At 61.2% G+C, this 21,524-nt stretch overlaps 11 protein-coding genes across 11 annotated transcripts; 6 read left to right on the top strand and 5 right to left on the bottom strand.

Annotated features, from left to right (window-relative positions):
- Positions 1–236: 236 nt before the first annotated feature.
- On the top strand, positions 237–1,392 carry BDZ90DRAFT_237534 (hypothetical protein; the record flags this gene model as incomplete). The annotated part of the gene is made up of 3 exons (XM_025507319.1): positions 237–563; positions 641–792; positions 835–1,392. Coding segments are annotated over exons 1-3 (906 nt in total), but the record flags the coding sequence as incomplete, so codon positions are not given.
- Positions 1,393–1,655: 263 nt separating this feature from the next.
- Positions 1,656–3,740, top strand: BDZ90DRAFT_258790 (FAD/NAD(P)-binding domain-containing protein; the record flags this gene model as incomplete). Its single annotated transcript, XM_025508105.1, has 1 exon — positions 1,656–3,740. One exon carries the CDS (start codon positions 1,656–1,658, stop codon positions 3,738–3,740), a length of 2,085 nt encoding a protein of 694 aa, XP_025363311.1.
- A 677-nt stretch (positions 3,741–4,417) lies between these two features.
- On the bottom strand, positions 4,418–4,789 carry BDZ90DRAFT_208936 (DUF572-domain-containing protein; the record flags this gene model as incomplete). The annotated part of the gene is made up of 1 exon (XM_025504028.1): positions 4,418–4,789. A coding segment is annotated over one exon (372 nt), but the record flags the coding sequence as incomplete, so codon positions are not given.
- A 304-nt stretch (positions 4,790–5,093) lies between these two features.
- BDZ90DRAFT_278133 (hypothetical protein) lies at positions 5,094–7,118 on the top strand (the record flags this gene model as incomplete). Its single annotated transcript, XM_025509067.1, has 1 exon — positions 5,094–7,118. The coding sequence occupies one exon, from the start codon at positions 5,094–5,096 to the stop codon at positions 7,116–7,118; it is 2,025 nt and encodes a 674-aa protein (XP_025363309.1).
- On the bottom strand, positions 7,104–8,841 carry BDZ90DRAFT_278132 (hypothetical protein). The gene is made up of 2 exons (XM_025509066.1): positions 8,635–8,841; positions 7,104–8,529 (listed from the first exon to the last, which is right to left on the bottom strand). The coding sequence occupies exons 1-2, from the start codon at positions 8,821–8,823 to the stop codon at positions 7,396–7,398; spliced, it is 1,323 nt and encodes a 440-aa protein (XP_025363308.1). The 5' UTR covers positions 8,824–8,841; the 3' UTR covers positions 7,104–7,395.
- A 419-nt stretch (positions 8,842–9,260) lies between these two features.
- On the top strand, positions 9,261–10,418 carry BDZ90DRAFT_237527 (Aldo/keto reductase). The gene is made up of 2 exons (XM_025507318.1): positions 9,261–9,293; positions 9,359–10,418. The coding sequence occupies exons 1-2, from the start codon at positions 9,279–9,281 to the stop codon at positions 10,382–10,384; spliced, it is 1,041 nt and encodes a 346-aa protein (XP_025363307.1). The 5' UTR covers positions 9,261–9,278; the 3' UTR covers positions 10,385–10,418.
- A 500-nt stretch (positions 10,419–10,918) lies between these two features.
- Positions 10,919–12,404, bottom strand: BDZ90DRAFT_226084 (hypothetical protein; the record flags this gene model as incomplete). The annotated part of the gene is made up of 2 exons (XM_025504699.1): positions 10,919–12,180; positions 12,218–12,404. 2 exons carry the CDS (start codon positions 12,402–12,404, stop codon positions 10,919–10,921), a joined length of 1,449 nt encoding a protein of 482 aa, XP_025363306.1.
- Positions 12,405–12,923: 519 nt separating this feature from the next.
- BDZ90DRAFT_208588 (MFS general substrate transporter) lies at positions 12,924–14,173 on the bottom strand (the record flags this gene model as incomplete). Its single annotated transcript, XM_025504012.1, has 2 exons — positions 12,924–12,989; positions 13,055–14,173. Coding segments are annotated over 2 exons (1,185 nt in total), but the record flags the coding sequence as incomplete, so codon positions are not given.
- A 121-nt stretch (positions 14,174–14,294) lies between these two features.
- BDZ90DRAFT_278128 (DUF1680-domain-containing protein) lies at positions 14,295–16,839 on the top strand (the record flags this gene model as incomplete). The annotated part of the gene is made up of 2 exons (XM_025509065.1): positions 14,295–14,320; positions 14,890–16,839. The coding sequence occupies 2 exons, from the start codon at positions 14,295–14,297 to the stop codon at positions 16,829–16,831; spliced, it is 1,968 nt and encodes a 655-aa protein (XP_025363304.1). The 3' UTR covers positions 16,832–16,839.
- A 1,023-nt stretch (positions 16,840–17,862) lies between these two features.
- Positions 17,863–18,745, bottom strand: BDZ90DRAFT_258782 (hypothetical protein; the record flags this gene model as incomplete). The annotated part of the gene is made up of 2 exons (XM_025508104.1): positions 17,863–18,667; positions 18,738–18,745. The coding sequence occupies 2 exons, from the start codon at positions 18,743–18,745 to the stop codon at positions 17,863–17,865; spliced, it is 813 nt and encodes a 270-aa protein (XP_025363303.1).
- A 600-nt stretch (positions 18,746–19,345) lies between these two features.
- BDZ90DRAFT_128129 (hypothetical protein) lies at positions 19,346–20,529 on the top strand. The gene is made up of 2 exons (XM_025503352.1): positions 19,346–19,497; positions 19,585–20,529. Exons 1-2 carry the CDS (start codon positions 19,476–19,478, stop codon positions 20,259–20,261), a joined length of 699 nt encoding a protein of 232 aa, XP_025363302.1. The 5' UTR covers positions 19,346–19,475; the 3' UTR covers positions 20,262–20,529.
- Positions 20,530–21,524: the final 995 nt, after the last annotated feature.

Genomic DNA, 21,524 nt, shown 5'->3' with positions numbered 1-21,524 from the left:
GAATGGGAGTGGCGAGAAGATGAAGAGGAGGGAGGAGACATGGGCGGCCACGATCTGAGCTGAACTGACGATGGGGTGAGGTGTGCGATGTCTGGTCAGAGGCGGCGTTGTTGGTTGATTGATCAAGAGGAAAGGAGCGAGCACGACGCTGCCCGGCTTGGCTTGGCTTGCATTGCGGTGAGATTTCCACATTTCCATCCATCCATGCATGCACGCCTCCACTCGCCTCCTGCTCTGCCGCCTCAGTCCGCATCCCACTCCCACGATTCGACGATGGGTGACGGCGAAAAAGAGGCTCGGCCTCAAGCCCCACGCCCACGCAGCGATTCGCAGAAGAATCTCCAGTCATTGCAACCACGCAGAAGAGATGTCGTCCCAGCAGGCGGGGCGCAGCAAGCAGCGGGGCTCATCCCACTTTCAGTCTGGGCGGGCGAATAGCCGGGGCGATGATGATGAGGAGGAGGATGACCAGCACAGCCTCTACGACCCGCACTCTCTGCGCATCTGGCCCGCATACGATACGAAGCATCTCGAGGTGTTGGAGTACCCGATCAAGGAACTGGGTGAGTGCGGGGTGTCCACAGAACCCACAGAGAGAGCTTGTGAGCTGACTTTGTCTTTTCGTATTTGCAACAACCAGACACAACCCTCCACCTTGGCCAATCCTCGACGTCAGGCTCCACCTCATCCTCCCTCTGGCTCTCCAGCCAGGTCTTGGGGGCGTATCTCCTCTCCTCACCCTTCCTCCTCTCTCTGCCGCCATCTTCGCCACGAACACGACGACGGCATGCTGTTCAGAGCTCGCACTCGCAGCAAGACGATGCAAAGTCAAAGCCGATGCCGAAGTCGAAACCGGTGGCTGTTGAGCTGGGCGCGGGCGTGGGGTTTCTCTCCCTCCTCCTCGCTCACGCAGGGTGGGAAGTCAAAGCCACAGACCTGCCTTATGTCGCTCGAGGCGTTCTCGCTGAGAATGTCAGGGCGAACGAGGCGGCAAGTGGGAAGGTGGAAATCGTCGAGCTAGACTGGCAAGAGACAAACGAGGGACCCCTGCTCTTCCTCCCTTGTTCATCTTCGGCTGCGAAGTCAGAAGCGTACCCCTCCCTCATCGTATCAGCAGATACGCTCTACGCCCCTCATCTGGTCTTGCCCTTCTGGAAAACCTTTGCGAGCCTTCTTCGCTCCTCCTCCTCTCCCTCCCGCGTTCCACTCGGCCTATTAGCCCTGGAACGCAGAGACCCTGCTTTCATCGATTCAGCCCTTTCCGTCGCTCGCAGCGAGTTCGGTCTGGCTCTCACGCGTGTAGAGGATGGGAAGGTCGAACAGGCGGTTCAGGGGAGTTTGGGTTGGGAGAAGGCGCTGTGGGATGGGGTGGAGATTTGGGATGTGAGGTTGAGTGGCGCTTGACGCCCTGACGCCGACGCCCGTGCACGGAAGGACGGACGGGCACGGGTGGAAACGAGGGTCCTCTATTCCTCAAGCACGCCAAGAGGGCGGAGGGAGGCGTGCGATTTTGAGCGTTGCGTCGGGCGGAAGGCGGAGGGAGCCGTCGTGTTCCTGGAGAAAGGCGGGGATGAGCTATTCTTGTGATGCAGTTGCATGAAGCTCATCCTTCTTGCTTTGTAAGTACATCCACCCTTTCATCGCGAGGCTTCGCAATGACAATACCCAGCAACGCAAGCGCAACACCAAGCGCAACCGCAAACGGCTCTACCTCCTCCTCTCCATCCGCCCTCCCCTCCTCCCTGCCCCTCCTCTCCCCACGTCCACCCACAATCCCCTCTACGGGTACGCAACGCGTCCTCATCGTCGGCGGCGGTCCAGCGGGAATAGTAACTCTGCGCAACCTGCGCGTGGAAGAGCGCTCCCACGGCGGAACTGCCGGGCTGGACGCCGTCCTGTACGAGCGTCGCGAGTCGATTGGGGGCGTGTGGTATCTGGACGAGGGAACGCTTGCCCTCGAAAGGGAAAGGGGATATAATGATACAACCTGGCCTCTACTTCCCAGCAAGGGCAGCAGTGGTGGGAATCGTGGAAGTGCCCCTCTCTTTCCTTCCCCGGCATACAAACAGCTAGTCGGCAACGTCCTTCCTCGCTTCCTCACTTTCTCGGGCGAGGAGTGGCCTGAACTGGAGGGGGGCGAGCCATTCCCTACGCTCGAAGAGACGTGGCGCTACGTGAACCGCGTGGCAGATCCGCTCACACCGTACGTGCGGGTGAGGCGGGAGGTCAAGGAGGTGTGGGAGCTCCCCGCCCTCCCGCTCAGCAACACCGATACGGATGAGGAAGGGCTTCCCATCACGGGTGGGTGGCTAGTCCACACGCACGGCCACTCCACATCACCTCCGACCTCACTTTGGGAGCACTTCGCGGCCCTCTCCCTCTGCCCCTCCTGGACGACTCACCCGGCCTACCCGCCCATCCCTGGCCTCGCGACCGCCCTCGCCCTCGCTCCGGGAAAGGTGCACCACGCCAAGTGGTACCGCAGCGTTGACCCTTGGTGGGCGAGCAAACGCGTCGTAGTCGTGGGTAACGGGGTCAGCTCGAATGACATTGTGTCGCATTTGGTCGCGAGGCGCAAGGAGGAGTGGGGAGAGCGACCCGGGTGGGAAGAGGGGGAGGAGCCGGTGTACAAGGCCATCAGGCATGAGGGGGACTCAATGTTTCCTTGTTTGGAGGATGAGAGGATACGAGAGGTGCCCTTTATCACGAGGGTGTGCGTGAAGCGGGCCGAGGGAGACGCGGACGTGCAGCTTGATTTGGAGCTGGCGACGGGGGAGAGGCTGGAGGGGGTAGACCATCTGATTTTGGGCACGGGATACCAACCGGGAGTGTTCGATTGGGTGCACACCCTCGCGCGCCCCGCCACCCATCAGGACGTTGCAGCGCTTGACGCAAAGGGTATCGCATTACAGCCGGACGGCTGGCACATTGATGCTCCTCGCCTCGCTGAAGCCGGAGGCGTGGCGTCGTTGGCGGAGGAAGGGGATGGGCTGCAATCGCTGTGGGTCCCGCTGACCGCGCCTCCCTCTCATCCGTCGGACGATTCCTCAAGTCACATAGAAGAGAAAGGCCCCAAACCTCACCCTCACACCCTCAGCTCCCTCAGCAACGAATCAATCGACCACGCCCACCCGCGTCGCGTGCCCCACCTACACTCACACTGCCTTCTAGCGCGCAACCCCACGCTAAGCTTCAACGGGCTCATAGCCTCCGTGGTGCCCTTTGTGCTTGCAGACCTCGTCTCCCTCTACACGCGGCTGGTATGGGAGTCGCGCCCCTCGCCTGGCTCCGCCACCACCGACTCGCCCCTCCTCTCGCGCGCCTCCTTCAACAAGCGTCGCGCTGACGAGCTATCTCGTTTCTCCTATCTTGAGGACCAGAAGCTCCACGCCCCGCCTCCCCGCCCTCTCCACCTCCTAAACGCCCCACGCGACGCCCCGACCATCTCCTCCATTCCGGTAGCGCATCTACCCAAATCATTCCACTGTCTCGGCGGGCAGGTGGAGTACGACTTGCAGGTGCGATTGCGCGCGAATCTTCTCGAGAGAAAGCCTTGGTTGGGAGAGGTGGTGGGGTTGAGCGCTCAGGAGTGGGGGGAGGAGCGTGAGGTGGTTAGGAGGGGGATGTACGACGTTAAGAGGGGGTGGTTGGTTGAGAGGGAGAGGAGGGCGAGGGTGGCGCGAGGGAGTAAGGGAGGATCCACAGTGAACGGACGCGATGCGTGGGAGAACGGGGAGTAGGGGACGCCATGCGATTTTCGCTCAACCTTGTTACGAAGGAGATCGGGTATAGATGCTGATGCTGATATATGCTACATGCGCTTCGCCTCTGTCTAGGTCTTTCTGCCTCCCTGGAGGAGCGAAGAGGCGAGACGTTGCGCTGTAGGATTGAGGCGTTCCATCGTCTTCGTTGCGCTGCTTCGGCTCTGCCCACCTCGCTGCCGAGGCAGCATAGCCGTGGTCGTAGCCGTAGTGGTGCTGGCGGTCGTGGGGTGGGAGGAGCTCCTCATCTTCTTCTCCCTACCCCTAGCTACTTCGTCCCTCTTTCGCCTCTCCCTCTCTTCCCTCCAGCCCTCCAGCTCCACCTCATTGTGCCCTTCCTCCCCCTCCCCGTCCACGAGTAGCAGCTTATCCGGCCCCCACCCGATAGCCTCTCTTTCCCCTCTCCTCCTCCCCTCCAAATGCTGAGCCTCCTTCTTTTCCCGACGAAATGAAGAACGCAACGCCGCATTTGTCGCATCAGCTACATCTCCGCTACGTCGTGAGGCGCACTCCTCAAGCTCGAGGACGCGTTTGAGCCGAGAAGAGGACAGGGAGCGCTGCGCTTGTGCACGGTCTACTTGGGTGAATGCGTCGGCGGGAGACGTCGTCGACGCCGCGCCGCTATCGCCATCTCCACGACTAGGCCCGACCTCAAAGCTGCCCATGCTCTGATCCCCCTCTTCTGGCTCCCACTCTTCCACCTTCCTTTTCCCCCCTTCATGAACAACGTACCGCGTATTCTGCGGATCGGTCCGTATCTCCACCTCTCCCCTAGCGCAGTGTCTACACCTAAATCGAAATGCCCAAACGGGCGTCGTGTAATAATCTCCCACCCTTGTCTTCTTGGCATTATACCTCGTACCCTGGATTAGGAGACCGGAGCAGGAGGAGCACCACACGGGAAAGGGGAGCTCGAAGCGGACGGTGAGCCCCGAGGACGAGGAGGAGGAGGAGGGGCGGGTGCGCTTGGACGGTGCATTGAAAGGGTCGACGCGAGGGTCCGCATCAGGAGGGCGATATCGGCCCATGTTGAAGCCTTGCATTTTGAACGAGACGATGCGCGGTGGTGAGTGAGTACGGAAGGAAGGGACGTGAGCGCTCACCTGCTCGGCACCAGCCCAAATCAGCGAATGAAGGGCCGAGCGGCGGGCAACCACGTGGCGCGGTCCGTGCGTCGTGAATCGCGGCGAGGGAGACGAGCGGTCGGGTAGAAGTTGAGCCAAACTTGCCTATCCGTTCGCTCTCTCCCTCTTCCTCTTCCTCCTCATCAACAACACTCGATTAAAAAAAACATCGCCTCATCTCCTCTCAGGCGGAATCGCACAACGCATCATGCGAGAGCTACCGGGGGATCTCGACTCCCTCAAACGGCCAGCCCTCCTGCAGCTCTGCAAGCGTTTTGGTGTAAAGGCGGTTGGCAAGAACGCTGATTTAGTGGAGAAGCTGCGCGACTGCGAGGCAGGGGAGATGGAAGTGGACGAGAGGGGTGGTGAGGAGGGAGAAGATGATGAGATGGACGTGAGTCATTGTCAGGGAGAATGGATGCCCGCCGCGGAGAGAGAGGCAGGTGAGGGGATGCAGATGGAGATGGAGATCCGGACGATGTCAGGTGGGATCGAGCAGGGTAGCGCGATGGGCGAAGAAGAGGCGAGCCTCCTCGAGAACAGGGCTTCGAGCTCGACCGCAAGGGAGAAGGCGGACCAGCACGAGGACCAGCACGAGAACCAAGACAACGATTCGCCCCTCCCTCTGCCCGGCGCCTACTTTGCGACTCCGCCCCGTCCCCTCATCAAACGCGCTCGCTCCTCCACCCCGGCGGCCACTTCTAAACCCTCGGCCCTCGGCCATCTCCCCTCAACATCAAGCAAAATCGCTCAACCACTCCCCTTTGCAACCCCCAAAGCGCAACGCTGCATCGCCCCCCTCCCGCGAAAGAGCACGGCAACCACGACGCGCGCCCATGCTCAACCTCGACCCTCCAGCGGGCTGTACCCGCCTCTACCCGTGGCACTCCCTCCGCCCACACCCGGTGTCAGGCCACAGGAAACGAGCATTTGGCTCAGCCCTGTCAAGCCTGTCCCCGCAGCGAGCCCGCTGAAGACTGCGACTGCCACTATGGGTACGGGTGCGAGCACGAGCAGCGCCAGCGCCAGCGCCTTCACCTTTACCTGCCCTGCTCCGACCTCGCAAACCAATGCAGCGAGCGCAGATACGGACGCCAAATCCCTCCTCCTTTCCCGACTGAACGAGCGTCTCACCACAGCGGGGGCGGAGGCGATTTCCTCCTTCGAACCAACGATGAAGCCTTCAGCCTCCTCACCTGCCAGGCTCTTCGCGCTCAGTCGCACGCAGACGCAGACGGAGAGACGCTTCAAATCGCTTCACCAAAAGGAGATGTCCCGCAGCGGGAGTATAAAGGATCATTGGAGCTTGGCACGCAAGGTGCGGGGTGGGGAGCAGAAGGAGAGTCAGCACAAGCGAGTCAAGATTGCTCCGTCTCCCTCTTCGTCGACGAGCACGGGTCCTGCGCCGCAGACACAGGCACCCGCGTCTTCACACTCTGCTACATCATCATCATCGTCTTCCAGCGCCCGACCCGAGCCCAGGATCAACAGCCACGCCCGGCTCCCTGCGGCAAAGCAGCGCAAGGCCCGCTCCTCGCTGCATGTCGCCCCTAACGCGGGATTGGGCAGGAGGAAGAGCCTCGTGGGCTCTTTGAAGGCCAGGGGCGCGGGTATCGGGGTGGGAGTGGGACTAGCTCGTGCCAAGACGGTCCGACCCGGAGAGGGAGGCGGACACGAAGCCGCAGCGCCCACCAAGAAGCCTGCCACTGATGCGACGTCCACATTCACGGCAGCAGGGCGCGCAGAGCAGCCAATTCGTCGCTTCTTCACGGCCGAGGGAAAGAGCGTCAAGTCTGCCCCGACCGCTCCTGCTCCTGCGGCCGGGGGAAGCAGGACGGCTGGTCCTGGCCCTCGCCCGGGTCATACATTGCAGCCTAGCCTTAAGAAGCAGAATGCCGGACCATCCACGACCTCCTTCCGCTCCACCTCCTCGTCCTCTTCCTCGTCCGCCAAGCCACCTCAACCCCAATCTCATCCTTCCGCGCTCAACAGGACCATTGCCACCGCAAACGCCCACCGCAACCCCACGCAAGGCCAGCCACAAGCGCAAGCAGCGCATCGCGTCCAGGAGGCGCGACGTCGTGCTGCCGAGGAGTCTAGGGCCAGGGCGAGGCAGGAGAGGGCACGAGCTGCGGATGCGGGTAAGAACGCTGGACGTACTGCGAGTGGGGCGAGTGCGACGAGCGGGTCAACAAGTCGGACGAGCGTCGTGGCTCAGCCGCTACTGGCTTAGCTGTAGGAGCGCGCCCTCCCCTTCCCTCCATCCCATCTTCCGCCACAGCGCTGCCGAAAGGAGGGCGGTATGCGTAGAGCCTCCCTTCCCCTCGCCCCACCATGAGCCGGTGATGGAACACTACACTTCGACCTGTCATTCTCACATTCGACTTCATTCCTTGTATGTACTTGTATCCATTCCTTTGCGCTGCTTCGTCCATTGACGATCTCGATTTCGATTTCCATTGCGACGCAACGCGGACATGCTGTTTGATCGGGTGAGAGGAGTGACGCGACTACTTGTCTCCTTCGCCCTCACTCTCGCCCTCGCCCTCGCCCTCGCCCTCGCCCTCCGACTTGCCCTCGCCTGAGTCTTTGCCGTCGTCCTTGTTCTCTCCCTCCTTGTCGCCCTCTCCTTCCTTCTTGTCGCCCTCCTTCTTCTCACCGCTGCCCTTGCTCTTCTCCTCCTCCTCCTCCTTCTTCTTTTGCTCCTCCTCCTTCTTCTTCCTCTCTTCCTCCTCCTTCTTCTTGCGCTCCTCCTCCTCCTTCTCCTTGCGCCTCTTTGGATTATCCAACTGCACAAAGGACTCCTCCCCCTTTTGGGCCACTACATCTCCTCCCACCTTGCCCTCAATAGGCGTCGTTCCTTTAATCCCCTGCGCACTCGCCCTGATCTCTTCGGCCTTCTGCTTGGCGTCCTTCTGAACGTTGGCCGCAAGCTTCGCCCCGGCCCCACGCTGCGTAGAGCGCGATGGGGAAACGTCGTAGTAGTTTGTCCCGGCGAGGGTGAGGATAATGCTGGACCCTACGGCGGCCGTGAGCCAGAAACGGTACGTGCTATACCAACGTGGAGCGAACCCTTGACTCGTAGCACGAAGGTCCATGAACCACACTCCCACGTATCCGGCAAATTGAGAGATCAAAGCCATCTCCGGTGCCAGAACCAGGGTGGGCCAAGCGACCAAGAGGGGAGCGACACCCATGGCGTAGCGTGCATGACCGATTCGACCGCCTAGTTTTGCCCACTCGAATCCCCAATGGATAGCGCCCAAGAAGGAAAGAATAATGGCCCCGTATGCAATCTGGATATTCTCTGCGTGAAGCAAAAGGGCATTGGCCGCTTCGAGATCGAGGCTTGCCTCGAGGCCCTGGCTGACCCGATTGGCCTGACGGGCAAGCCATACTGAAGCCCCCGCCGTTCCCACGTAGGGTAGCACACCAGCCACGCCCCATACTAGGGCCGGTTGCGGAACGCGCATGGCCATTTCGCCCGTGATGGACTTGGCCTCGGAGAGGAGCTGCGAAGCGCCAGAGGGCTCGTCGGCATCCTCGGGTGTGGATGAGTGGTCACGATGCTTCGAACCGGCGACGGCGCGTTCCAGCGTTGAGCGGACTTGCCCAGCTTCTTCTTTGAGGTTTTGGACGGTGTGCTGGGCGAGGGAGGTGGGGGGGGGGGTTGCCCGATTGGACGGTCAGCATTGATGTTCATGCTCCATTGATCGTTCGTGCCTTCCCGTCGCGCTCTCGCTGCTCACCTTGAGGTTATCACTCGCCGGCTTGCCCGACTGCGGGTTGGCGGCATGGCGTATCGCCGACGGCTTGGCAAAGGCGTTACTGCGGGCCGAGGTGCGGAGCGAGGCCAGGGCGATGCGCTGCCCTTGCGCTGTTGGCTGCGGGCGGAAGGCTACGCCGCGTAGGGGGGAGAGGGAGGTGGGACGCAGCATTGGTTGCTTTGTGATGAGTGGTGAGGTTGAGTGAAGAAGGCAGAGGCGAAACGAAGGAGGAAAGGCCGTGCGCCAAGTTCGCAACTCGCACTCGCGTGGGACGATGCGATGCCTTGCGTTGCTCCACCCGCCTGGCTGGCTGGTTGAGCTGGACCCGCTGGACCCGCTGGACCCTCGCCGCACCGCGAGCACATCGACGTCATGACGCGTGGGGTGAGCTCGAGGGCCATGTCGCGCCACGTGGCTTCAGAACGGGGCCCGTGCGTGCGTGCGTGCGTGTGTGCGTGCGTGCGTGTGTGCCCATCACGCCAGCGAAGGGTTTGATGACCTCCACGTCGAGGCCGTCGAGGCAGAGTCGACGCGGCCACGAGAAGGCGGCGACCGGTCAAGTAGACGCTGCGTGGTTTTCGCACTTCTTCTCATTCGAACCACACCCACTCGATAGCAAAGCAAAGATGTCATTCGGAAAGGTGAGACGGCGAGACCGCATGATGACCACGAGACACGCACTCACACCCCGCCCCCACGCACGCAGACCCTCAAGCTCAACGACGGCAACACGATCCCCCAGATCGGCCTCGGCACCTGGCTCTCTGAGCCCGGCCAAGTCAAGGCCGCCGTCATCCACGCCGTCAAGACGGGCTATCGCCACCTCGACCTCGCGCGCATCTACAAGAACCAAGAGGAGATTGGCGAGGCATTCGACGAGATCTTCTCTTCCGGTTTGGCCAAGCGCGAGGACCTCTTCATCGTCTCGAAGCTGTGGAACAATGCCCACAAGCCCAGCGACGTGCCCAAGGCCTACGACCACACTCTCAAGCAGCTCCACCTCGACTACCTTGACCTCTACCTGATCCACTGGCCCGTGGCCTTCGAGCCAGCAGGCGGGGACATCCAGTCGGACGAGAAACTCATGCCCTCTCACCCCTCGGACTCGTCCTACGCCCACCTCGACACCACGACCACCCTCGCAGACACGTGGCAGGCAATGGTCGACCTCAAGAAGAGCGGCAAGGTCAAGTCGGTCGGTGTCTCCAACTTCACCCCTGCCCACATCGAGGGAGTAATCAAGGCCACGGGCGTCGTCCCTGCCGTGAACCAGATTGAGGCGCACCCCTTGCTCCCCCAGGAGGGACTCTACCAATACTGCCTCGCCCGCGGCATCCACCTGACCGCCTACTCTCCGCTGGGCAACTCGGCCAACTACCTCGCCTCCAAGTCGGGAGAGGACGCCCGCAAGTTCGACATCCTCAACGCTCCGCAGGTGCAGGAGGTAGCCAAGAAGCTCAACGTCGAGCCCGGTCAAGTCCTCATCGCTTGGGGTGCTCAGCGACCGGGCTTTTCCATCATCCCCAAGTCGGTCACTCCTGCGCGTATTGAGAAGAACTTCCAGCAGGTCGAGCTCAGCGCCGACGACTATGCCAAGGTGTCGAGCAGGATTAACGAGGTGGGCGGAAAGAGGATGAACATCCCGTGGGAGTACACGCCCAAGTGGAACATCAATGTCTTTGAGGACCCTGTGGAGCAGTTGAACGCCAACAGGTACCCGAAGATTGCGTAGGCGGGTGTGGGCGCGCGAGGGGGGATTGCGTTCCTTCAATATCAAAGAAGTCATATCCATTCGTTCGAGCGTGTGAGATAGAGCCCCGTTTTCATCGTGTCGTATCCCAGGCCCGTGCCACCTCACCGCGACCCGTTCCCTTGCAAGTACAGGACGTCAGGCCACGTGGTTTGAGGGCGCGGTCGCGCAGCTCATTTGTGGCACGCCGCGGCGCGTCCGCTTCTTGACATTCGATCCCTCAATCCTATCTGATTCGTCCAGCTCGAGAACACATACCACGTCTCACACGATGAGAGCTCACCACTCGCCTTGAGCATGCAGTGGCTCAATGCATGTTGCCCATCGCGCGGAGCCCCACATCGCGATGTCGCCCCGGCCTCAGCCCTGTTAGCAATCAGCGCAGCGCAACGCAACTTCGTTTCATTTCCGATGAGCGGTCAACGACTCCCGCTAAGAAGAGCCATTCACGCATATCACTCGCTCCGCGCTCTCGGTCAACTATCATGTTATTTCCGCTCACACAACGCCTCCGCTTCACGCCGACAACTCGACATACCACGCATCACTGCCATTGGCGGCATCGATGGACAAGACGGCTCGGCCGTTGGCCACCTGCACGTCCTTGGTCGACGAGAGCGTCTTCTCCGTAACGACGCCGCCATTGTTGTAGGCGATGTTGTAGATGGTTGCCTTGACCGAGGTCGCTCCGCCAAAGTAGGTGTTCATCGAGTCGAAGTTGACGTCGAATGTCCCCGTGAAGAATTGGCTGCCGATCAAAGCCTTGACCTTGCCCGCTGCGCCCGTCGCAAACGAGTCGACGGAGCTGCCCGAGGTGGTCTTGCAGGGGCTTCCGTCCAAGTCGCGGACGTACGTCTGGTGAGTCACGTACTCGCCGTTGGTAGAGTATGACCCATCGGCATTCTTGATCAGCAGGTCGGCAAGGTAGTCGTTGAGCTTGGCGCCCCCCTCCCAGTTACCGCGCAGCCCGTTGAATCTGAGGCGCTCGTATCGCGCGTAGAACCATGCGCTGTAAGCGGGCTTCTGCTGGTCGCGCACGCCGAACTCGTTGTTCTGCAGACCGAGCCCCGTAGTCAGGCCATACTGCTGGACGAAGCCGGGAAGCGCCTCGGCGGGCGGGATGGGGTCGTTGTTCCCTCCTTCCTCCATGTGCCAATTCCACACGTCCGGCTGCGAAGCCGTTCCGCCGTTGGCCTGCAGGTAGGCGAGGAAGGACTGCCACCAGGCATTCTTGGCCGCCGGGTTGCTCGAGGTGCTGGGCCCTACGAGCGGGAGGAAGCTGCCTCCTCCCTGAGGGAAAGCGGCGTGCAGCGCCTTGGTACCGCGTACGTACATCTCGTTGAATTGCTCCTGTGGCCTTCCCCCAAAGTTGATGTCCGGCTCGTTCCACAGCTCCAGTTGCGTCGCCCCCTCGACGGCCATACCGTTTGCGCGCACATCGTCGATGATCTGCTGCATGAAGGCGTCAAACTTGGACCAGTCACCGCCGTCGCCCGGGAAGGGGAAGTTGGCCCCCTCGGCAGCTCCGACGGGGAAGTTTGCGCCGCCCGTCTCGTCTGCTCCCCAGAGGTCGGCGAGCTTGATGATGAGCACGCCATTGTTCTGGCGGATGCGCTTGAAGGCCGCAACGACGGTGTCGAAGCGTTGTCGATAGGAGGAGGCGCTCGTTGCGAAACCGCCGGGGGAGGCATCGGATTGGGCACCGCCGGAGGATTGGTAGTTGATCTTGAGGTCCGCGTAGTCTGGCGCGGTGCGGGGCCAGGGATAGGTGTGAGCGCCTTCGATGGCCAACGGGGCGCGATTGCGCCGACTCACAAGATTGCGGAGGCGTGTCCGTCCCGCTGATGCCGTAGAGCATACCGGCGCCATAGAGGGCGGGTGTCCCCGAGCAGGTGTCGAGCGATACCGTCGTCGTGTCTCCGGCTGCGCGCTCCGTGATGGGAGCGGCGGCAGCGAGAGAGCTGGCGGCAGCGATTGCGGCGGGGAGGATGAGGAATCGCATTGGGGCTAGAGTGGTGTGTTGAGTGGAATGAATGGAGGAAGAGACGGGGTCGAGAAGGTATACCGCCCATTTATAGCCTCATCGAGCGAGGATCATCGACCTTCCCCAACTCGACAACAAAAAGCTCATCACCCCGCACGCTCCCCACACGCGACGCCAAGGCCAAGCGAAGTCGGTGATTTACTTTCTCGCTCCACACGACAATGCAGGCGGAGGCGGAATCGCGGGGACATATGCAGGGGCAAAATTGGCATTCCAAGCAAGAAAGAGAACGGCATTCTTTTTCTGGGTCTGCACGATCACGGATCAGGCATCGCGAGTCTCGAGCTGTACCTTGCCCTCCTCCGCTTCAGACTGCGACTTGCCATCCTCCGCCTTGATCCGCTGCGAGGAAGACGCAAGTCTCTTGCCATCGTAGTCGGTGTCTATGGGGTCGGCTGCGGCTTTCTCGGGGTCAGCAGGGGACTCCGTCATCGCGCCGTGCATTGCTCCCGACCTGGAGGCGACGTCGACTTCGCCGAAGAGGCTGTCCATCTCTTCGAGCGTTCGCCCTTTGGTCTCGGGCCAGAAGCGCCAGACGAGCGTCTGTGTGGGGAGGAGGGTATCAGTGGGGCACGCATTGCGAAGGAGGGGACGCCGTGATTACTCACCAGGGTCACGACGTTGACGCCAAGCATGATCCAGTAGAGTCGGTAATTGATGAGGTCGGTCAGGACCGGCCAGAGCTGGTTGACGACGATGACGGCGATGAACAAGCTGAGCAAGCTGATGGAGATGCCCAGCTCTCGCAGTGGCTGCGGCCAGATCTCGGCGGCAATCAAGTACGCAATGGGGCCCATCGCACCGGCGTAAGAGCATTGGATGGCAAAGATGCAGATGACCATCCAGATGCCTGCTCCCTTGTTGGTGGCTTGCGGCCACTTCTCGAAGAGGGCGCCGAGGAAGAGGTAGCCGACGCAGGCTACGATGAGGCCCACGATCATTACGCGGCGGCGTCCCAGGCGGTCGACAAAGAAGACGGCAAAGAAGCATGCGATGAGTTGGATCGAGCCGCTGACGCCGTTGGTGATGAGTGGGAGGGTGGACCCGCCTAGTTTAAGCGACTCGAAGACGGTGATGCCGTAGAGCATGAGGGCGGCCACTCCGGTGAGCTGAGCAAAGACGCAAGAGCCAGCGCCAATGGCGATGCGACGCCACATGCCGCGACTACGGATGAGCCTCGTCAAAGCGTAGTCGGCCTTGGTGGCTCGCAACACCTCAGCGGCCGCTTGCAACTCGTTCCATTCGCGAAGGAGCTCTGGATCGCTGTCGCGCAGCCTACGAATGGTGCAGAGATTCGAGCGCGCCTTGACCACCTTGCCATCCTGGGCGTCACTGGGATCCTTTGCGAGACTGAGGAGCATGCGAGGCGACTCGGGCGCAAAGAATGTGGCGAGGCCGAGGAGAATGCCCAGGATGACTTGCAGCGCCACGAGCGTGCGCCATGCGTCGGTGCCAGGGATCTTGGTGGTACCGAGCGAGACCCAAAAAGCGATGAAGACGCCGAGGTTGTAGCTGACCTGGACGATGCAAACTGCTGCGCCGCGGGTGCGCGCGGAGGCGAGCTCGACGGCCCAACCCGCAAAGCTTCCCTGGCAGAGCGCGACGCCGAGGCCGCACAATACTCGTCCAAAGAGGAGCATGCCTTCGTTCCGCGCCCCGGCAACGAGGGCCGCACCAGTCATCAAGACCAGGTCACCAACGGCCATGGTGACTTTTCGGCCATATCGATTGTTGAGCAGGGAGAGTGGGCCGAGGTAGCCGATACAGTTGCCCACATTGATCAGGACGCCAAACGCGCCGTCCATGGCGGGGGAAAATTGCCATTGGTCCTTGAAGCGCTGATCCGAGATGACGGCGGCCACCGACGCCGTATCGTAGCCGCTGAAGCAGTTGGCGGTTGCGAGGGAGATGCAGATGAGCAGCACGAAGGCGTCGCCGCTGATTATTTGGCCGCCCATATCGTCGTGAGGATGGGAGGCGTGCGGAGGTGTGGGGTCGTGTGGTAGCCGGTGCGCAGGATCACGCCCTTTTTGTACGCCGTAGCAGGCGCACACCCATATCCCCAACCCTCCCAAGCTAGCGTGCCACCTTACCGTGCAGCGCCGCTGCGCCGCTGCGCACCTCGCGCCCCCCCGCAACCCCGCAAACGGCATGCAGATCGCTTGAGAAGGCCGATCGGGATTCTGTTTCCCGCCGCGGCCGCGCGGATTCCACTCCACTAGACAAATAAGGGCGAAAAGAGAAGCAGGAGAGGTTGCCTTTCTTCCTCACACGACACACGACGCGCGACACACAAGACGCTCCTTCTGCTGCAATGACCTCGTCACGATATCCTCACGATCGATTTCTGGCAACGAGCGTCTCGCAAGACTCGTTCTGGTGAGCTCGAAGGCGTGAAGTCGCTCGGCGTCTTGAGCTAACATGGCCGCCCGCCCGCGCGCAGGGGCAAGTGGCGTACCGCTGCCCGCGAGGTGACGCTGCCCGTCCAGCTCAAGCTGCTTCAGGAAACGGGGCGATACGAGGCGTTCAATTTGAAGCCCATCGACTACTACAAGACTCCATACACCGTTTGGCCCGTACCGGACTGGCTCTTCTGGGAATCCGACGTCGCCAAGTGGATCGAGGGTGTGTGCTATTTCTTGCACGAACAACCAGACGCAGAGCTGCGCAAGCACGTCGACTACCTCGTCGACCTCATCGAGTCGGCACAGCAGGCGGACGGCTATCTCAACATCCACTTTGTCGTCAACGAGCCGGACAAGCGATGGTCCAACTTGCGCGACCTACACGAGCTTTACAACGGCGGGCACCTGATCGAGGCGGCTCTCGCCCATCAGAAGCTGACAGGGTCGGATCAGTTCATCAAGGTCATGTTGCGTTTCGTGGAGTACTGCGCGAGCGTCTTCGGTCCTGAGTCACAAGGCAAGAAGCCTGGCTACCCTGGCCACCCCGAAATCGAACTTGCCCTGCTCCGACTGTACGATCGCACGGGCGACAAGACCAGCTACGAGTTGGCGCACTTTTTCCTCACTGAGCGCGGTCGAGACGGTGGCAAGTACTACGTCGACGAGCAGGCTGCGAGAGGAGAGCATCCGCAGCTCGCTCCCGGGATGATGCCCAAGAAGGGCTCCTACTGGTACATGCAGGCGCACGCGCTGATCAAGGACCAGCAGCACGTCGAAGGTCATTCCGTTCGAGCAGGCTATCTGCTCACGGCCGTGGCCGATCTGGTCGACATGCAGCGGGACGCTCCAACACGCGAGACGGGCGACCTCCTCGCGGCGCTGTACCGTCTTTGGAACAGCATGGTCACCGAGAAGATGTATGTGACGGGCGGCGTTGGGTCGGTCAAGCAATGGGAGGGCTTCTCCATTCCTCACTCTCTACCTCAAGCCACGGACGAAGGGGGCTGCTACGCCGAGACGTGCGCCGCCATTGCCGTTGTGATGGTGTCGGAGCGTATGCTCGCGATGAAGCTAGACAGCAAGGTTGCCGACGTAGCCGAGCGCGCCTTGTTCAACGCAAGCGTCACCGCGGGCATGTCCGTCGACGGGCGCAGCTTTACCTACGAGAACCAGCTCGCCAGCAGCGAGGCGGATCCGTGCGAGCGCCACACGTGGTTCCAGTGCGCCTGCTGCCCGCCCAATGTCCTACGCACGCTCGGCATCCTCGGCGGCTTCTTCTGGTCGCAGCCTCCCGGAGGATCCATCGATGACGTGGCGATCCACCACTTCTTCGACGGCACAATCCGCGCCGGCTCGACGGAAGTGCAGCTCGCAACGCGCTACCCGTGGGAGGGCAAGGTCAGCATCGACGTCCAAGGCCCGGGCAAGGTCCTGATCCGTATCCCCGGCTGGGCCAACAAGGACTACACGCTTCAGCCCGCGGCAGTCGGTCCACCACAAGGGGGCTACGTCCAGCTCTCGCGCGGTCGCAACGTCCTCGACTTGCCCATGCGGCCGCGCCTGGCCTTCTCTCACCCGCACACAACGCAGGCAACCGTCTCCCTCGTGCGCGGTCCCCTCGTGTACTGCCTCGAAGACGAGGACAACAAGTGGGAGCGCGATCATTTCAAGAACCTGTGCATCCCCGCCGATGTGGATTTGAGCGCCGTGCGAGAGGAGCAGGGCGCCGACGGCGTGACGTACCTGATCCTACCGAAGGCCGGGCATCACCTCAGACCGCCGAGAGCGGCGACGGCGCAGCCACCCGGCGTCGTCGAAGGGGAGACGTACACGCAGGACTTTATTGGCATGAACGACGTTGCAAGCATTGGCGAGTATGAGGAAGAGGTGCGAGATTTGACGTTCGTGCCGTACTACTATCGCGCGAACCGGAGGACGAAGGGGGTGCAGATGCGGACGTGCTTCAGGGTCAAAACGTAGATCGGAATGGTGTGGAATGCAATTGACTCACCGTATCCACTGCTTTCAATTTGATCTGCACCGCATGCTAGCAGCATGAAGCGACGGCAAGGGCAATAGTTACAGCCGCCAGCGACCCGAGAAAGAGGGTGTGCGGCTTTGAGAGACGTCCAGCCGCATTGTGACAGAAATAGTTGCCACCAGCATCCACGATTGCCCGTTCCAACCGCTCCGTCGACGCTTCGTCGCTAGTTGCACACCACAGCGGTTGGCTGGTGAAGTTCCCCCCTGCTTGCGTACAGACCCGGCTATAGTTGCCGATGGACAACGAAGCGTTGCAGCCGAAGCGGGAGGGCTCCGGGGTCATGATGGAGAGGTCGGACATGATGGCGAGAAGGGAGGGATGCCGAACGAACAAGACCAACGGCCTCTGCCTCATATCATATATCGACCTCGAGGGGCGACTTCACGCGCTATGCCGTCATCCAGACAGAGATGACCGGTACCGCCGCCGACTTGGGCCCGTTGGTGCGAATACGCGATTAGAGCTTAATGCTCGCGCCCTTTCTGGCAAGCTTTATCTCGTAGGTCCGAGGCAGCAGGCCAGTGCCATGTAGCAATTGAGCTTCACCCCGCAAAGATGCGTCAGAAGTTGCGCTAAAAGTCGCGCTAAGAGACGCGCTTAAAGCCAGATCTTGCGTTGTGATGGACTCAAGATTTAGTCACCTGACTGGATGTCAAGGCAACACGAGAGTAACAAAGATAATGATGATGACGAGAGCAAGAAAAATCACCGGTGATCCTCCCATCTCGCTAAGACGACACCAGCTCATTGGTTGCAGGCACCGAGCGCGCTCGGCCGCGCAGCAATCCGGGTGCTGTGTGAGCCTGTCTACTCGGCCTAACGAGGGAACACCGCTTTTGCGAGAGGCGTGCGCTCTTTGCCGGCCGCAGCATACCGACTGCAAATACTGGCAATCACCTGGTCCACCGGGCTCGCGCCAGAGTGTCGTCCCGTTCTCGATGGTGGCTGCTTGCGTCTGAAAAAGCGACTAGGTGGTGGACGCGAAGTAGATCGGTGAGGAGATAGTCCAGAGTGCCCGATAGTCCCCGGCTATGCGCACAAGAAGGCTACCCTCGAGCCTCCCCCCGGAGTGCTCCTTCCCCGCGACAATGGGCACGGCAATGACCTCGGTGGGCAACAGGGCGCCGCTCTTGATCGTCTCGGTAAAGCATTGTACCGTTGACGATGGCTGTTCCCCGACCGAGGTGGGCAGGAAGGCTGTTCCCCACGAGGAGATGAAGAAACTGAGTGCGCCGGCATGCCAGACAGGGATAACGTGGTGCCCATCTGAGAGGTAGGGTAGAGGACGCGGCGTGGAGGATTGGGTTGGGGCTGGCAGGCGCTGGATCGATGGTACGGGGACGTAGGGCGATGGCGCTGTGAAGCGAGGCGGAGGCCGAGCTGTTGAGGTGCTCATCGGCGGAGTGCGAGGTGATGAGCCTTGTCTGGCGTGATGAGGTTGCCTGACGGGTTGGGCTGGCGTGGTGTCTCCGATGCTTGCTACCTCGAGTGATTGTGCGTCAGGCCTTGCGCCTACAGGAGCGGCAAAGCTGCTACGATCGTCTCTGTGACTTTCGTTCCTAGCCTTCGCGTCGTCTGCTCCATTGTCTCCCCCGCTCCTCTCTCTATCCTCCTTGCACTCCCTGCCCTCGTTGTCTACGTCGTCGTCCCCCTCCAACGCCACCCCCTGACTGTTAGCGCCTTTGTCTTGACGCATTCTCAGAATATGTTCGTCGACCTCGGAGCTGGTGGGCGAGGGAATGGACGATGAGTCCAGCTCAGAAGAGGATGACCTAGCACGAAGCAGAGGAAAGCACTGTCAGTCCATCTGAGTCCACGCTCTGGTTGACGTCATTCACTCACCCTGCCATCATATTGTGCGTGCTGGGCGCAGATGGTCGTGGTGTGGGCGAGGAAGGCGGCTCGCATCTCGCTCGAGGCCGCATGAGCTCATATGGGCGGGAACGGGGGCGCGGATGAGGACGCGAATATTGTGGTGGTAATGATGGGAAGTCAAGTTGTTGGGCGACTGAGCGTTGAGCACCGCCCTTTCCGTCTCGTCTCCGCTCGACGCCTGCTCGACGCCTGCCTGCAGCGGAACCAGAAGCAGCCCAGCTCGCAGCGGCGGGGTTGAACGGCGGGGCGCGAAGGGCATTTTCTGGGCAAGGCTCGTTGCCGCGCAGCGACGCCCTTCAGTCTACTGGGAGGATGATCATGCCATTGCCCTGGTCCGAGCCCTAGCGCAGGAGCTGCTTCGAGGGACTCAGAACAAGTGAAAGGCGTCAACGCCCCTCTTCTCCCTCTGTCCGCGCAACCACGTGGTTTGGCGGATCGTGGTCCTTTGTCCCACTCCACGTGGCGTCAGGTTCCTTTGTCCCACTTTGCTCGCGGCCCGGCCGTGCACAGCTGCAGCTGCGAGATGCACGACGGGTGGACAAGACTCGAAGAGGACGAGGCTAATCACTACCCTAATCACTACCACCCACTCACATCCTCCCCTGCGATTCGGCCTCTGCCCGCGAGGTATGCCACTCGCAGACTAAAGCATCCACTCGCGATCTCTTGCATCAGCTCATCGCCTCTTGAAGCCGGCTCGCGACTATGTCGCACCTACTGCAAATCCGTGAGTAGCTCGACGCTGAGCAAGCGCTGAGCGCTACGTGCTGAGCTCGGATCGATGGCTGACGTCCTGCTTTCTCGCGCCTCACAGTCGAGCAAGATCCTCACACGTCTGAAGAAGAGCTTTTCAGTCACCAGACAGCCACACAGCGCACCAGTCCTTCCTCAAGACAAATGCGCGATCCATTGGCGCCACCGACTTCGCTCAAGATTGCTTGCAAGCGCACCGCCCCTTTGCCTGACCGCCACTCAACACGCAAGCCTTTCTCCAAGCCTGCACCTTCGTCCTCGCAGAGTCACAAGGCTCCTTCAACCTCGCAGCGAGCACTGAGCTCCAACAACGATGCCAATGACTCGCATGGCCAGCCTGGTAGCAGCAACAATAACGACAACGACGCCAACGCCAACTCCCCACCTTCTCCATTCTCCACCGCTCTCGGTGACGACTGCTCAGCCACCTCAAAATATCTCGTACCTACGACCAGCAAGAAGACGACGGTCGAGTGGCGCGGCACAGCGGTCAATGCTGCATCTGAGCACAACAACGCCGGCGCCTGCCAGGCACGCCCGTCTTCATCCCACGCCGTCGTCGAGCCCATCACGATCATGCTTACGCCACGCGAGTGCGTGTCAAAGGCATGGCGAACGCCAACGCACAATACCTCAACCTCACCGCAGCCCTCGAGCTTGAGGTACGCTACGACTCTCGCTTTACGCAGAGTGGAAGCACGTCGATTCAAAGGTGCACATCCAAAAGCGAAAAGCTGAAGGAGACATTGTCCACGTCCTCATCAAGAGATGATCCAGGCACCCAGACCAACGGATCAATACCTAGCCTAGTCGAGCCTCAACAGCTTGCAGCGTGTCACGAGCTCGCCTGCACTCCATGCACTCCACACTACCCTCGCGCAGACCCTCTCGAGCGCTCCAATCTCGACGATCATCCAGCGTCAGAGACTCAGCCAGTTGCATTGGCGCATGAAGCATCAGCAGGGCAAGGCGGGCGAGAACACCGCTCTCCATCCGCTCTACGACTCTTCTCTTCGCACCACCCGCTGCGTCTCCACTCTCGCATCTTGCAAGATGTCTGCCTCCTCCATCATCCCCGCACAATACGACCCCCTCAAGGGGCGATTCAGCCACGGCAGCACAGTGTTCATGCAGGTGGACTACACGGAGTGGCCCTGGGAGCATGATCGCGTCTTTACCGAGGTCTACGCCCACGTGGGGGGCATCGACCACCGCGTTCGATACCTTCCCGTCGCCTCGACCCGTACCTTCCAGACAACTCTCGCCTGTTCCGCATGCCTGACAGGCCAATGCTGTGGGTTCTCCACTTCCCGTCTAAGAGCGTGGGCCCCCTGTCAGCGAGGCAGCCAGCAAGCATTGTGAAGGGAGAGGCGAGTGAGCTCAAGGATCGGGAAGATGCAGCCCTCACCGCCGCTCCGCAGCCTGCCGGACCGCAGCCCACGCCCGCCACTCGCCCGGGAACAGAGCCTCTCATACCAAACACACCCCTCAACGAGAGCGAGACGGCTGGTGCCTACATCGGTCGGCACCTTGCTCACGATGAGGCGATGCCCATGGATGGCGATTGCGGTATGCACGCCATCCTGTACAGCCTCGATCAGCAAGCAGAGTCGGGCCAGCTAAGCGTCGACCAAGTGCGGGACAAGATCACGGCTTGCATGAGTGACGCGAAGCACCGCGACCTCCTGCCGATGTACGACCAAGAGCACTGGAGTGAGCGGACGACACGCCTGGCCTCGGGCAAAGGAATTCCTCGCGGTCAAGATTCCAACGGGCGGTACCTCTCCTTCGACGACTTTTATGCCGTCGCAAACATCTGGAGACGCCCAGTTGTCCTCCTCGACCGTGTCCTGGGGCCCAAAGGCTCCTTCACCATCCTGCCGGCGAAGTTTGACGTCACGCTTCGCGAGGGTCCTGCTCCGATCGTCTTTGTCTGGAATCTCTGGTCTGGGAAGGGTGATTGTGGTCCTCTGTGTTGCGTAGCTCACCGATCTCTGGTCT

Source organism: Jaminaea rosea, assembly GCF_003144245.1.
Source record: "Jaminaea rosea strain MCA 5214 unplaced genomic scaffold BDZ90scaffold_3, whole genome shotgun sequence".
NCBI lineage: Eukaryota > Fungi > Basidiomycota > Exobasidiomycetes > Microstromatales > Jaminaea > Jaminaea rosea.
The sequence above is the reverse complement of the archived record's forward strand: the minus strand, read 5'-3'. Positions and strand labels throughout refer to the sequence as shown.

Coding starts and splice junctions, on each gene's coding strand:
- BDZ90DRAFT_128129 (XM_025503352.1), top strand. CDS start 19,476: ATGTCGCACCTACTGCAAATCC. Junction 19,498..19,584: donor GTCGCACCTACTGCAAATCC/GTGAGTAGCTCG, acceptor CGCGCCTCACAG/TCGAGCAAGATCCTCACACG.
- BDZ90DRAFT_278132 (XM_025509066.1), bottom strand. CDS start 8,823: ATGCTGCGTCCCACCTCCCTCTCCCCCCTACGCGGCGTAGCCTTCCGC. Junction 8,530..8,634: donor CGGCGAGTGATAACCTCAAG/GTGAGCAGCGAG, acceptor TCCCTCGCCCAG/CACACCGTCCAAAACCTCAA.